This window comes from Dendrobium catenatum, unplaced genomic scaffold (genome assembly GCF_001605985.2).
Source record: "Dendrobium catenatum unplaced genomic scaffold, ASM160598v2 fragScaff_scaffold_589, whole genome shotgun sequence".
Taxonomy (NCBI): domain Eukaryota; kingdom Viridiplantae; phylum Streptophyta; class Magnoliopsida; order Asparagales; family Orchidaceae; genus Dendrobium; species Dendrobium catenatum.
In genome coordinates, this window is record NW_021319051.1 from 166,472 (window position 1) to 180,263 (window position 13,792).

Below are 13,792 nucleotides of genomic sequence, written 5' to 3' on the forward strand. Positions count from 1 at the left end.
AATTTTGTTTAACACGTTACAGATAGGTTCGCTTGGACGTCACTCTGTTTGCTCATCGTTTCACCTTGCTTAGTAGGATTGATCTCCGGATTCACGATCAAAGTCAACATGTTCAGCAGTAAATTGAAGTAGTTTGGTGTTAATTTTATAAACAGTCAAATTTTGGGAGCCACAAACCGAATTGCACCTAATTAATATTAAGAATTAACATTCCTACAATCAGAATATTTATAACATGAAAAAAAATTGAAGGGAAGGAATTTGACCTTAAAACCCGCAATATCCTGAGTGACACCCGGAAAAGGGCCAACAGTAGCACGCTTGCTCTTCTCCTGTGCTAAGAAAAAGCAAAAATAAAAACAAATATGAGATGATATCATTAACGTATTAAATAAAACAATGCACTTCTTGCAAATTTTAAAGGACGTAGATTGTTTTACCAGGGAAACGAGTAGATGCAATCTGACTGATGGAATTGATAAGAGCAGATTTTCCAACATTGGGAACTCCAACAACCATAACTAGAAGTGTAGGTTCTCGGGAGATAACTTCTCTTAGTTTGAGCTCCACCAGAGAAAGCAGCTATCCAGAAGCCATGTATTAGAACTGGAATATAAATGGTAGTTTTTAATGATGAAGTACCTGAAGCATTTGTAAAACGTGAAATGGAACTTTGCTAGCAAATTTTTCTATAACTAAAAAGCTCTCATAAGTGATCCTTTAGTTCATATTGCATTGAACTCAATACTTATCATTCATAAAGCAGACAAATCGTAGACCTAACAGACTTTAGTGCCACAATTAGCAAACTAACCTGGTTGACAGAACTTTTACTATGCGCATTGATGGAAATGCAATCCTGCTTGAATAACTCAAAACGCCCGATCCAATGCTGCCAAATAAACACCAAAAGTGGTGTACATGCATATGAGAAGAAAAGGACACTTAATAACAAGTTTCATGGAGAACTAAAAGACTAAACATGGCACCACAAGATAAATTTATGCACTAGTGATGTGGGCCTAACTCTGATTTGCTCTTTTGTCCTCTGGTTATTTGGCCCATTTTATATATTTTGAATCTGATAGTTATTTAATTATTTTACTAAAGACATTTTAGAAACATCAAGTAGTTTATAAACACTAAATTATCAATAAATTAGAAATGTGTTAAGCAATTTTTTATTCTTTTCACATCTATAAATAGATTTAATATGGGGTATCTAAGATGGTTTTAAAGCATGGAAAAGTTCTTATTATACTAGTTCAATAAATGCACATGAAAGACCCTTATCTTTATAAAATTCGGGACTTATATCTTTATTAAAGTTTTAGACCGGAACGCTTTCTTAGAGGGATCTATCCTTCAATGTAGAGAAGTGTGTATCAGAATATTATTTCTTAAAATTCATACTTTTTCCTACTTTAATATCCTTGTAATTTTTTTTCAATTACTATCCTACATCAATTTGATATAAAAGCTACGATTTTGGATCCTACTATATGAAAGATCGTTTTGAAATCAAGTTTCACAATTGTTTTCTCTGTTTTACCCAAAACACCAACACATCCTATTGATGGAGATCTACCAGTCTACGCCCATCAAAAATGCTGAGCAATTGAATGATCAATTCAAGTTTAATTAGTTTCAATTTTTTATTATATTTTCTATTTTTTAAATCCAGTTATTTTGACCATGCCTATGATGATGCCTAAGAGAATAAAATTTGTTCTCTGGTCAGGGTAACCTCTACTAAGTTTGGTTCAAGTGATTGGACTATGATTGCGGTGTTGAAGTGTTGGCCTTATGTTACAATATGGAGTTCATTTAGCATGGCTCCACTGTTATAAATGGGTCCTGTGGTTCTTTTATTGTTGACAGTTGTTACATCCTAAAGCCGGAGTGGAATTAAAGTTCCATTACCCAATGTGTGTTTTCTATAATCCATGTTTATTAACCATGTCATGTCTAATTGTGGGCATTCCAAGTTTGAAGTTTGCAATTACTTTGATGATATTTACATAATATGAATTTTGAATTGAACTGACGTTTTGAGGTAAGCGACCTAAAAGAGATTAGATAATTATTTCTTTCATGCAATCTTAGAAAACTAGATTGGATTGGCCAGTCGTGAACCGATGATTTCATTAGTCAAGGTAGCTTTAAAAACATATGTTATATCAATCAGTCTAACCAGCTTGAACCGTCGGTACGACCGGAGTACCAGTGAATTGGCCTCGATTATATAGAACCAACTTGTTCAAATGATGCACTCTTGAGCACCATTGATCGAAAATCCAAGTACAGAATTTTTACTATAAAACTAAATATATAAAATTTATTTATTTATAATACTTTAATTTAATACCAAAACTACACAACCCTAACACCCCAAATCACCAAAATCAAAACCAGCTGCCCACCCTCACGTGCGCTTTGTTCGTCCTCGCCCTTCACCCTCACCAGCAATCATCTACCTCACTAGCTATCAAACATCTGCATTGAAACACAACGATTCTCTTCCATGATTCCTATTTTGTATAATTATTGTCCATATTATTTGTGTATGTGTTATGTTTTTTTATTGTAGATATCATTTGTATATGAGTTATGTTTATTTTTAGCTACATATTTACATAATTATATTAGTATAGCATCATTATTATATCACTTAAATCATATTTAAAAAATTTTAATATTTAGTATATCATCCTGCTCAATCCAAGCTAAGCCATTGAAGCTTGAACATCTTCTTCCAGTACCATGTTCAGTCTAGTTTTCACAACCTTGCTTTTATCTCATCTACATTAATTGCATCACTCTAGTTGCATCAGAAGCTCGAAGCCCTTAAACGTCATGTATCAACTCTCTGTCATTCTCCTATCTAAAACAGTAAATATCCATTCATAAAATGAAATCACTGCTCACAAAGCTATGAAATTGAAGTTCACAAAACAATAAAATGAAATTCATGTGAATATTATTTACACCTAAGCTTTTTTCACCCTCCTCTAACCCTCTTCTTTCCCCTCCAAGAAAACTCCATAAAACCTAATTAATTTCCATTTCAATTTTAAATCCAAAACTTTCTCCAGGAGTCCCACTTCAATTTTAAATCCAAAAGAGAATCAACACTGAAATTTCTCCATCATCCAAGCCAACAACCTTCCGATGCTCCTGAAAGCACCAACAAATTTTGAAAAAAAAAAAACAAAAATTGAAGGAAAACCCAACAAGCTCTTTTCCATCTCCCGTATCAAGACCTAAGAAGGCCTGATACGATTCATACAACAGCAAATAGAAATTTTATTTTAAGGAATTTAGATTTTATTCAAGGACATCAGGGCAATAAAGATGCCTTCGGCAACTACTTCAAGATAAGCTTGTTGATATACTTTAACATATATTTCTCTAGTCCATAGAAGTGTCATCCATCATTCGACTAATTGTGCATAATGTTTACTTCGGGTATATTATCACAATCACTACAGAACTCTCAGAAGTAGTGAATTTTTTGTTAGGTAAATTAATATGCATATAAATTATGAATTCACATTTTGAAAGCTATTCAAGTCATTTAATACTTTTTTAAGGCTAAATATCTTTCATTATTTTGTTAAGAATTTTTAGTCTCATTGTCAGCAGCTTGTAAGTTGTTTGTTAGCACTTCATAAAAATTTCATGGCGATATACTAATAATTTGCAAGTAATTTGTGATTCCTTCGACATTTATAAATGGATTTGTTTTAGGTTATGTAATATAGTTTGATGGCATGAATAAAATTATAATTGTGGATGTGAAGACCCTCCTTCATATAATCATGAATTTTGATCCTTACTCAAGAGTGAAATGCAAAACCCTTCCACAAGGGATAATCTCTTTCAGATATAAGGCTTGCATGTCAAGGTATTGTTACTTATTTTTTTTTCTTATTTTCCTTGTTTATTATCTTTTCTAATATTTTTGTGATTTCCCATCATCATTATGCAGCTAATAATATTTGATGTTGCATGAAACTAGTAGAAATCTCACAAATATAAAATGACCTCATTTATCATAGATTATAATCTTATATGAACAAACTGCAATCCAAGAAATATGACTTACATGCATTACGTTGGGATTTGCCAAATCTTTCTTATTTAGAGCAACAATTCTTCTCTTCCTGACAAGGAGATGCTGAAGATCCTCATTAGCAGATGATAGAGGAATCTATGACAAACAGCACAACAAATATTCAAACAATTTAATTCATAACATATTACACAAAAAAACAATGCTAATGTAATAGGAGGTGGATGCACTTTTCCTCGAAATCAGCGAACGGCAATAAGAAATTAGGAAGAAAAATACACCAAACTATTTCTATTACAAGATATATGAAAGAAAATAGCAAGATACAGTTGGATCTTCAATTTTAGAGGAAGATCCGGCTCTACCAAATCCCTAGCTGTCGGCTAGAGTCTAAATAACCTAAGAATTTATAATTTCAGCAAACACTAAACATAATTTGAAATCACCCCATAGTTAGCCTTAAATAGGCTCCCATAATTCCCTCCCAAATCAGGCCCTTTCCCTAAATAAATCCCTCTCAAATTTAAATTCAAATTAAATTTATTTCCATAATTAATTTCCTCCCAATTGTAATTAACTTTGCTAAAAAATTCCCCCTTAACTCCTTTTCCCTAAATAATTCCCTCTTAGATTTTGAATTCAAATTAGAACTCTTGCCCTAAATAAATCCCTCCCAAATGTAATTAAAAATTTTCATAAATAATTCCCTTTTGATTAAGAATCTTCCTAAATAGTTCTCTTTTAATTAGCAAACTTCCTAATTCCCTCCCAATCAAATTGGTCGGTCTATCAATACTCCCCTCCCAAAGTGTCACCTGGGGACCTTGTAGACCTGGGGTGAATGTTTGTCTAAGGGACAAATTTAAATCCACCTTAGCTAACAGAAGGCTTCGTGCCCTATCGATCATATCCTATTGATTCATATCTCAAGGATTTTATGTCACTAAGGAACGTATTGGCTCTGCCCATAACCGGTATCTGTGGTGTCATTTGACGGCAAAACCACTCAGTTTAGATGACCCCGGGTCATAACCGTTTATTCTGCGATGTCATTTGGCGACAAAACCGATGATTAGAAGACACGTACCACGTCCTTATTGGCAGAAGATTGTTTGAGAATGAATCCTAGTGATATTTTCGACTAGGCATTTGGCACTAAGTGAGCTTAAATAAATTTTAATTTGTCCACCTCGACAAACTACTGCAGAAGGTGGATGGATTTTGCTTTAAGTATGGATGGATAATTTTAATTTTAAATATTTGGGATTTTTGAGATTTTTATATTTTTGGGTACTTGGAGTGGCATTTTGGATTATTTGAAATGGACCCCTCCGGTTGAGATTTGCATTCAACAAGGCCATCATCGGGGTGTTCATGAGGTTATTTCTCTTTGTTGATTGAACCTTGTCGACCCTATCAACTTGCCGATAGGGGATTGGATTTTGTAGGCTTTGTGCCTTTGTTTGTGAATATTATTTGTTAAAGGCCTTGAAGGCTTAATATGAATGTGCAAAATAAATATTCCGATCAATTTCGTGACCGCATATTTATCCGATGATTCGAACCATGTCTACTCCTATTTATCTGATTAGGAGGATCGGGTTTCGTAGGCTTTATATCTTTATTTAGAGAATTCTTTTGATTATAGGTCTTGAATGCATAATATGAATGTATTAAAATAAATACACCGGTCGCCACAACCGTGTATTTGTTTGAATGTTCGAACCCTATCAACTCCTATTGATCCGTATAGAATGATCAGGTTCGAACCTGAATTCACTTACTGACTTGTGCAGCATCCCTAGGCGTCGCGTGTATACCAATAACACTATCTGGGGCCCATGCGGGTTGAGATTGTACTTTCCCCTTTAATGTACCTATGTGTATACAAATTATGGTACACGTGCAGGGGGTATTTTGAAATATTTTAGTTGTGCAGATAATTATCATTTTAATACACAACATTTCATTTGAGAGCCTATACAAGCCTTCAGTCTGCTAGTACGAGTGTTGCGGATCCAGTGGCAGTATATTCTTAATGTTGACTCCCCTTTTCTCATTCACCGGGGAGATCCTTCTTGAAATCCGTGGCCGCTGCCTTGAAAGGGACTCCATTTAAGATCTTCAATGTAGTGGACTTGTTATTTCCGGTGTTTGTAGATATCAGAACTGTTTTTCTCCTGAGTATAGGATCAAGAAGAAATTTTGGAACACCAGGAAATTTAGTTCGAATTTGTTCAAACATCTCCTCCATTCTGCTACGAGGTGTCCTTTTTCGTACATCGAGTTGCCCCTGTACCCGACGTACTTGAAGATCTTAATCACCGTTGTCGTAGGTGATATTTGTACTTGTGCCCACAGTGGTTCGTCGTACCTACGATATATCCACTATTGTTATCCACAAGTATTCATTTGCAGGGCATCGTTGTATCCACTACGATCTCCTAGAAGTGTTGGTAGAAGAGCCGTTGTTTCTGCATCATATCCACTTTCACCAATCTCAATTGGTTTGATGTATTATGCTTGTTCGTAGGGACGGGTATTTCACTATTAAGTAGTAGTGTTGCCTTCTTCAATCAACAGGCATTGTTGTTTGTGTTGAAGATTTCAATAGTGCATGTAGGAGGGACACCCGTGCATTTCATTCTTGCAGGTATGATGCACCCGATCTCGTAGGGACTATTGTAAGAGTCCAGTATATTCTTTATTCACATGCATTGAGGTCTCGTAGTGAGCTTGCTTGTACCTCGATGTTGGTTATGAGGATGTTGCAATATCCTTCCTACGAGGGCTCGTGGGCGTTTGCATTTGTTGCATCTTAGCCACATTCATTTGCAAGAATTAGTGTAAATGCCACACATTATCCCTCGTGTATGCTAAGTTTGATATCTTCATTCATTCGCACCCCAATTAAAATGATCGTTACAAGTTAATTCATGCCAAAGCTTGTAACCAACTCATGTACGGGTCTTTTATTCATTTGAGCTTGAATATGAAAGGCTCAAGTCACATTTGCTTAAAATTCAGCTCAAGCTCAAGTCTTTGGTTCAATTCAAGCACTCGCTCAAGTTCAAATTGTTCAGGCCATTAGTGTTCAACTTGAGTCTAAAATGCAAGTTCAAGTAGTCTTATTTAATTCATTTCATTTTTAAATTGAGTTTGAGTTTGAGTTCACTTGAGTTTGAGTCAAGTCCTTGTTATCACTTTGATTCCAAGTTCTTAATGTGTTTTGTTCAAATTTGGATTTAATTCATTTAAATTCATTTCACAGGTCCCCTGCTTGTGTTCAATCAAGTTCAAAGGTCCACAAATCTGAGTCCACTATTGTTCATTTGAGTCCCAATGCTTGTTCTTTTGAGTTCAAACAAGTTCGAGTACAGTATGTTTTCACCCGAAATTTTGGCAGCCTCCCAGCGTCTCTCCTGTTTAGGGGAAAACTACGAGAAACTGGGCCTTCCCACCACACGCAATAAAAATGTGCATGATAGGTGCCCTCTTTTGAGGATACCGCGGCCGTGTAAAGTCTTTTTCCCCAACCACGCCAAGAAAGACGTCTTCGGTACATGTTGCAAGAAAAGAGCAGTTGTTTCCCCGCAGGTACAGAGCCGCGTACAGGTTTAAGGGTTGTCCCGGCCACGCAAAGAAAAGCGTACACCATGCTTACCTGGCCGTCGTATGCGTCGCACTGGGTTCCCTCCTACCACGCTAAGAAAAGCGTGCATAGGTAGTTTGCCGGCTCGTCGAACACACCGAGGACAGGGTTTTGGGGCCCGAGGGGTCGCTCACCTACCTCGTCGTAGGTGTCACACCAGGTTCCCTTCTACCATGCTCAATAAACCGTGCATTGGTGGTTCGTCGGCCCGACACGCATGCCGAGATAAGAGAGGATGATTTTTGCAAACTTTTTTTTTGAAATAATAATAATAATAAATTACTATAATGATAATATTAATAGTATTAATAATAATAATATTAATAACAATAATAACATTATTATTATTATTATTATTAGTAATATTATTATTACTACTAATATTAATAATATTATTAATACCCTAAATAATAATAATAATAATAACAACTTAAAAGAAAATCACCTCTAAGTTTCTATTAGAGGTGCTTGGCTACAAGTGGAGAAGAGGTCGGGTTAGAGGAAGGGCTGCTAGGGACAGAGGAGCTTGGGTGGATTTGCGGCTATAGGAGGCGACGAGCAGGGCTAAGGAGCGGGTATATGAGAATAGGGAGGAGATCGGGTCGGGCCTGGTGAGGTTTTGCGAACTAGAGAGGAGGATCGGGTAGAGGGGAGGCGTTCGGTCGAGTAAGAAGCTCTCTCTCTCTCTCTCTCTCTCTCTCTCTCTCTTTCTCTCTCTCGGCTTGTGCAAGAGATCGGCATAAGCAAAGGGGCTTAGAGCAGAGGGAGGTGAAGATGGGGGAAGTCGAATGACAGTGCAGGAGCCGGAGAAGAGATGCGTGCTTCTTATAGCAAGTGAGCTCCCTTAGTCGCTTCCGACCAAGGCGTCGTAACTTCCGATCCCACGGGGAAAGGAAAATGTCATCGATCAAGAGAAGTCACATAGCCCGAAGGAACCGAAGTGGCACGCGAAAGGGAGAGAGTGAGCGGGGTCGTGAGAGGCCAAAGGCCTCTCCTCTTCGGCTTAACAATACTCGAGTGAGATAGTGCGGAGTCGTGCAATGAAGCAACGTTGGAATGGCTCCGACGTGCGAGCGACGTGTGGGATGAGGGCAGGTAATATTTGATTTTGATTTTTTTTCACTCAGTACAGGTCAACAAAACTCTCATTTCATAAAACTCTAAACATAATTTGAAATCGTTAGCCTTAAATAGGCTCCCATAATTCCCTCCCAAATTAGCCCCCTACCCGTAAATAAATCTCTCTCATATTCGAATTCAAATTAAATTTATTTTCATAAATAACTCACATCAACAAAGACATTGTTAGACCGGTTCTTTGTGAACCGATCCAGAACCAGCCAGCCCAAAGGGGGCCGCTGGTTTATAGAAGGCGGAGACTTCCGCCTCCTTTGCTTGGCTTGTCTAATGGGGCGGGCCCCACTATTCCAATGGAATGAAAATTCAAACGGAGTGAGAACTCTAGGATTTGGGAGGGAAATTAAAATAGGAAAAATTTTGTATTAAAGGGGATGAGGAAATTATGGAGTTTTATGTTTTAATTGATTGAAAATTAGGGTTTCTTGGTGCTTGGGCTCTAGACTCTCTTGTCTAGAGATTTGAGAGAGATGATCCTCCTCTCGAATTGGGGATCACTTGTATCTTGCTTTCATGTGTGTTGTGGTTTGTTTCGTTTATTGCAATCTATCGTTTTGGGGCTGATTTTGCCAAGATTTTGCAATATTCTCGTTGTTTTCATCCAATTAGTGATATGTTTGCTTGTAAACTCAAGTATTCCCTTAGGGTTACTTGCGAATTCAAGTATTTCCTATCAAATTGGTATCAGAGCAAGTCTCGGGACCGGTGGAGGACTGTTTTCAATGGATTCCAGCAGCAGTGTTTCGCTCCAAATAGGAAGAAGTTGCTATTTTTTTACTCCAAAAGCCTGTTTTTGTGAATCTACAAACTCCGAATTGTGATGGCGGCCAAAAAAGTGGATGCCTTGGAGGAAAGACTTGAAGGGGAGATGAATCAAATCAAAATGGCGATGGAGGAAAGGATCTCTTCAATGGAGGGACAAGTCGCCGATCTTCGAGATATGATTAAAAAAATGCTGGAAATTCAAAATCAAATGGCAGCTTCATTGGCAAAAGGGAAGGACGGAAAAAATATGAAGTACGAATTCAAAAATTCATAGGGAAGAAGATGAGGTGGAAATCATGGAAGGAGAGGGAAGAAGACCCCATCTGAAGCCTGTCTAGAGGGAAGAAAGAGGAGGTGGATATTGGGAACGCTAGAAGGGGTACTATGGCCGCCTAGATGCTGGTTCTGAAGAAAGGAGGGATTTCGAAGAGGGTTTGGCCTATGGCAGGGCAAGGGAAAACCGGGAAACATGGGGTGCACCTAACATTTGCGAGAGAGGAAACAATGGAAGAATCTGGGGCAATGGGGGCTACCAAAAGGTAAGGAAGTTGAAGATGCCCATATTCGAAGAAGAAGATGCATATGGGTGGATTTACAAGGTGGAGCGATACTTCGCCGTCAATGGGCTGACGAAGGAGGAGAAGCTGGCTGCATCCGGATTGTGCTTGGAAGGGAAAGCTCTGTCGTGGTATCAATGGAGAGATCAGAGGTCTATCAGGAACTGGAGGGAATTCAAAGATTGCATAATAGAACGTTTCCAAACCGACCGGGGAGGAGATTTTTATGAGTAGTTCTTTGCTCTGACATAGGAGGGATCGGTAGAAGACTATCGGGAGCAATTTGAGCAACTAGCTAGCAGGGTGGAGTGACTCTCAAATACAGTATTGGAGGGAAATTTCATGAAAGGGCTAAAGGCGGAGATCCGAGCAGCAGTGAAGGTGTTGATACCCCGTGACTTAAGGGAGGCCATGAAGTTTGCCCAGCTGGTGGAAAATCAGAGGAATTTGAAGAGGGGCGCCAGGAGTAGCAGCACTGGGGGCACTTACAGAATAACGACCACTCATCTAGCACCTAAAGGTCTTGCAAATGCAGGGAGTCGAGAGACCACCAAGGAGAAGACAGGAGGAAGCGGGGGAAATTTCAAACAACTGACAGAGAAAGAGATGCAGGAGAAGAGGGCTAAGGGGTTGTACTTCAGGTGCGATGAAAAGTACACGTTGGGGCATCGGTGTAAGGACCGAACTCTTCAAGTCCTCACCGTCTGTGATGACGAGGAAACTGAGGAAGGAGGTGAGGAGGAGATGAAAGAGAATCGACACTTGGATCTGGCTGAGGCTTCCTTGAACTCAGTGGTTGGATTCACTACGAATCACATCATGAAATTGAAGGGAGAGATAGAGGACAGGGAGGTGCTGGTGCTGATTCATAGTTAGGCTACTCACAATTTCATTTCCACCCAGGTCGTCGACCAACTAGGAGTGAGATTGGTGAATACCGGCTATTACGTGGTGATGATGGGTACGGGGAACGTGGAGAAAGGTCAGGGGATTTGCAGAGTGCGATTGACAATCCAGGGTATACAGGTGAGGGAAGATTTTCTTCCGCTAGAGCTTGGGAGTACCGACGTCATCCTAGGAATGAAATGGCTGCAAACTTTGGGAGACACCAAAGTGAATTGGGGAGCACTCACGATGGAGTTAATGGTGGATAGAAGGAAGGTGGTGATTAAGGGAGATTCAGGGCTTTCCAAATCCCTATTTTCTTATAAAACAATGGTGAGGGACATTTAATTGGCGAACGGAGGGTATTTGGTGGAGCTGCACTATCTGGATTGAGCGAGATTGGAGGAGGGAGGAGACATACCCCTCTCCATTCAGTCATTGATTCAGCAGTTCCAAGAGGTGTTTCAGCCATCTCAGGGATTGCCACCGCAGAGGGAGCAGGAACATGCCATCGTGTTGGAGGGAGTGACGACCATCAGTGTATGGATGTATCGCTACCCTCAATTCCAAAAGGATGAAATAGAAAGGTTGATTAGAGAGATGCTGGAGGCAGAAATCATCAAACCTAGCATCAGTATTAGAGTCTGGTTCTATTGGTGAAAAAGAAGGATGGCAGCTGGCGCTTTTGCGTGGACTACCGAGCACTCAACAAGAAAATTGTGCCTGACAAGTTTCCTACACCAGTTATTGACGAGTTGCTAGATCAATTGAGTGGAACAGTGGTCTTCAGCAAGATAGACTTGAAATCTGGTTACTATCAGATTCAGATAAAAAAGGTGGATGTACCCAAGACGGCCTTTAGAACTCATGAGGGACATTATGAGTTCTTGATTATGCCTTTTGGCCTGACCAATGCTCCCGTTACTTTCCAGGCCCTTCTGAATAAGGTTTTCAAACCTTATCTAAGACGGTTTGTACTAGTATTCTTTGACGACATCCAAGTCTACAGCAGGACAGAGGAGCAGTGGGAGCATTTGAAAAGGATGTTAGAGGTACTGCAAGAGCATCAACTGAGGGCCAACTTGAAAAAATGCTGCTTCGCACAAGTCAGTGTTGAGTAGTTGGGCCATGGAGTGTCAAAAGAGGGGGTGGCCGCTGATCAGTCCAAAATTGAGGCAATGTTAAGGTGGCCAGTGCAGAAAAATCTGAAGGAGTTGAGGAAATTTTTAAGACTGACAAGTTATTACAGAAGGTTCGTAAAGCAGTACAACAACATAGCTTGGCCACTCACTGAGCAGTTGAAGAAGGACGGGTTTCTATGGGGGGAGGCAGCCACAACAGCATTTGAGAGCCTGAAAAAGGCGATGACTACGGTGCCGGTCCTAGCCTTGCCATATTTCACTCGGACCTTCATTGTGGAGACGAATGCGTCAGGATATGGGCTTGGTGTAGTGCTTATGCAGAATCGTAGGCTCATTGCATATTTCAGCCAGGTTTTGACGGCTAGAGCCAGGCTGAAGTCAGTCTATGAGAGGGAATTAATGGCCATCGTTTTGGCCATTCAGAAGTGGCGACCCTACTTGTACTCTTTGGAGGGAGACAAATTACTGTATCAGGGGAGATTTGTTATGCCCTGTACTTCGATCCATATCTCAAACTTACTCCAAGAGTTTCATGGAAGCGCGGTAGGGGGCCATTCAGGTGTACTGAAGACATGAGGAGGCTAGCTGCGGAGTTGTACTGGAAGGGGATGCATAAAGATGTATAGGAGATGGTATCCAGATGTGAGGTCTACCAAAGGAATAAGTACCTAGCTATGTCACCAGGAGGATTATTATAGGTGTTAGCTCTACCGGGTAGAGTATGGGAGGAGATATCTATGAATTTTATAGATGGGTTACCCCGCTCAGAGGGGTACACGGTGATCTTAATGGTGGTGGACAGGCTGAGCAAGTATACACATTTCATTCCCCTTCGACACCCATACACCGCAGTCAGCCTTCCTCGGGGAGGTGGTCAGGTTACACGGAGTACCAAAGGAGATCGTATTAGATAGGGATAAGGCGTTCATCAGTCAATTCTGGAGGGAGTTATTCAGATTGCAGGGGACAGTTCTCAAGAGCAGCACAACTTACTACCCTCAGACGAATGGGCAGACAGATGTAGTCAACAGGAGCTTGGAGACGTACCTGAGATGCTTTGTGTCAGAGACACCCAAGCTATGGGCCAAGCGGCTATCTTGGGCGAAGTATTGGTACAACACGTCTTTTCATTTTGTGTCACAGATGATCCCATTCAAGGCATTGTATGGACGAGATCCTCTACACTTGGTGCACTTTGGGAGTAGCAGTACTCTCGTTTCGTTAGTAGAGGAGTACTTGGAGGAGAGGGACTGAGTGCTAGAGATGAAGAGGCATGTACTGAGAGCTCAACAAATTATGAAGAAACAGGCGGATAGGCATAGGAATGACATCCAATTTGAAGCGGGGAAGAGGGTGTTCTTGAAGCTACGACTGTATGGACAGAAGAAAATCACCAACAAGAAGAATGAAAAGCTGGCTCCAAGGTATTTTGGGCCTTATGAAGTGCTGGAGAAGATTAAAGCAGTAGCATATCGACTAAAATTACCACCAACGGCGACTATACATCCAGTTTTTCATGTCTCGCAGTTAAGGAAGGTCATTGGTGACTACACAGCTAACCCCGAACTACCGGCGACAC

General features: G+C 40.0%; 1 protein-coding gene across 4 annotated transcripts in view; it reads right to left on the reverse strand.

Annotated features, from left to right (window-relative positions):
• The window catches only part of LOC110099463 (short integuments 2, mitochondrial), a 79,406-nt gene that overhangs the window by 46,616 nt on the left and 18,998 nt on the right, over positions 1–13,792 (reverse strand). For 3 of the 4 annotated variants that reach the window (XM_020826629.2, XM_028694891.1, XM_020826620.2), the window contains exons 2-5: positions 4,109–4,213; positions 815–892; positions 441–582; positions 267–337 (exon numbers count right to left, since the gene is read on the reverse strand). In XM_020826629.2, coding sequence (XP_020682288.1) covers positions 267–337; positions 441–582; positions 815–892; positions 4,109–4,213 — 396 coding nt within the window. The remainder of the gene's footprint in view (positions 1–266; positions 338–440; positions 583–814; positions 893–4,108; positions 4,214–13,792) is intronic. The other variant, XM_020826637.2, reaches the window with a different exon arrangement.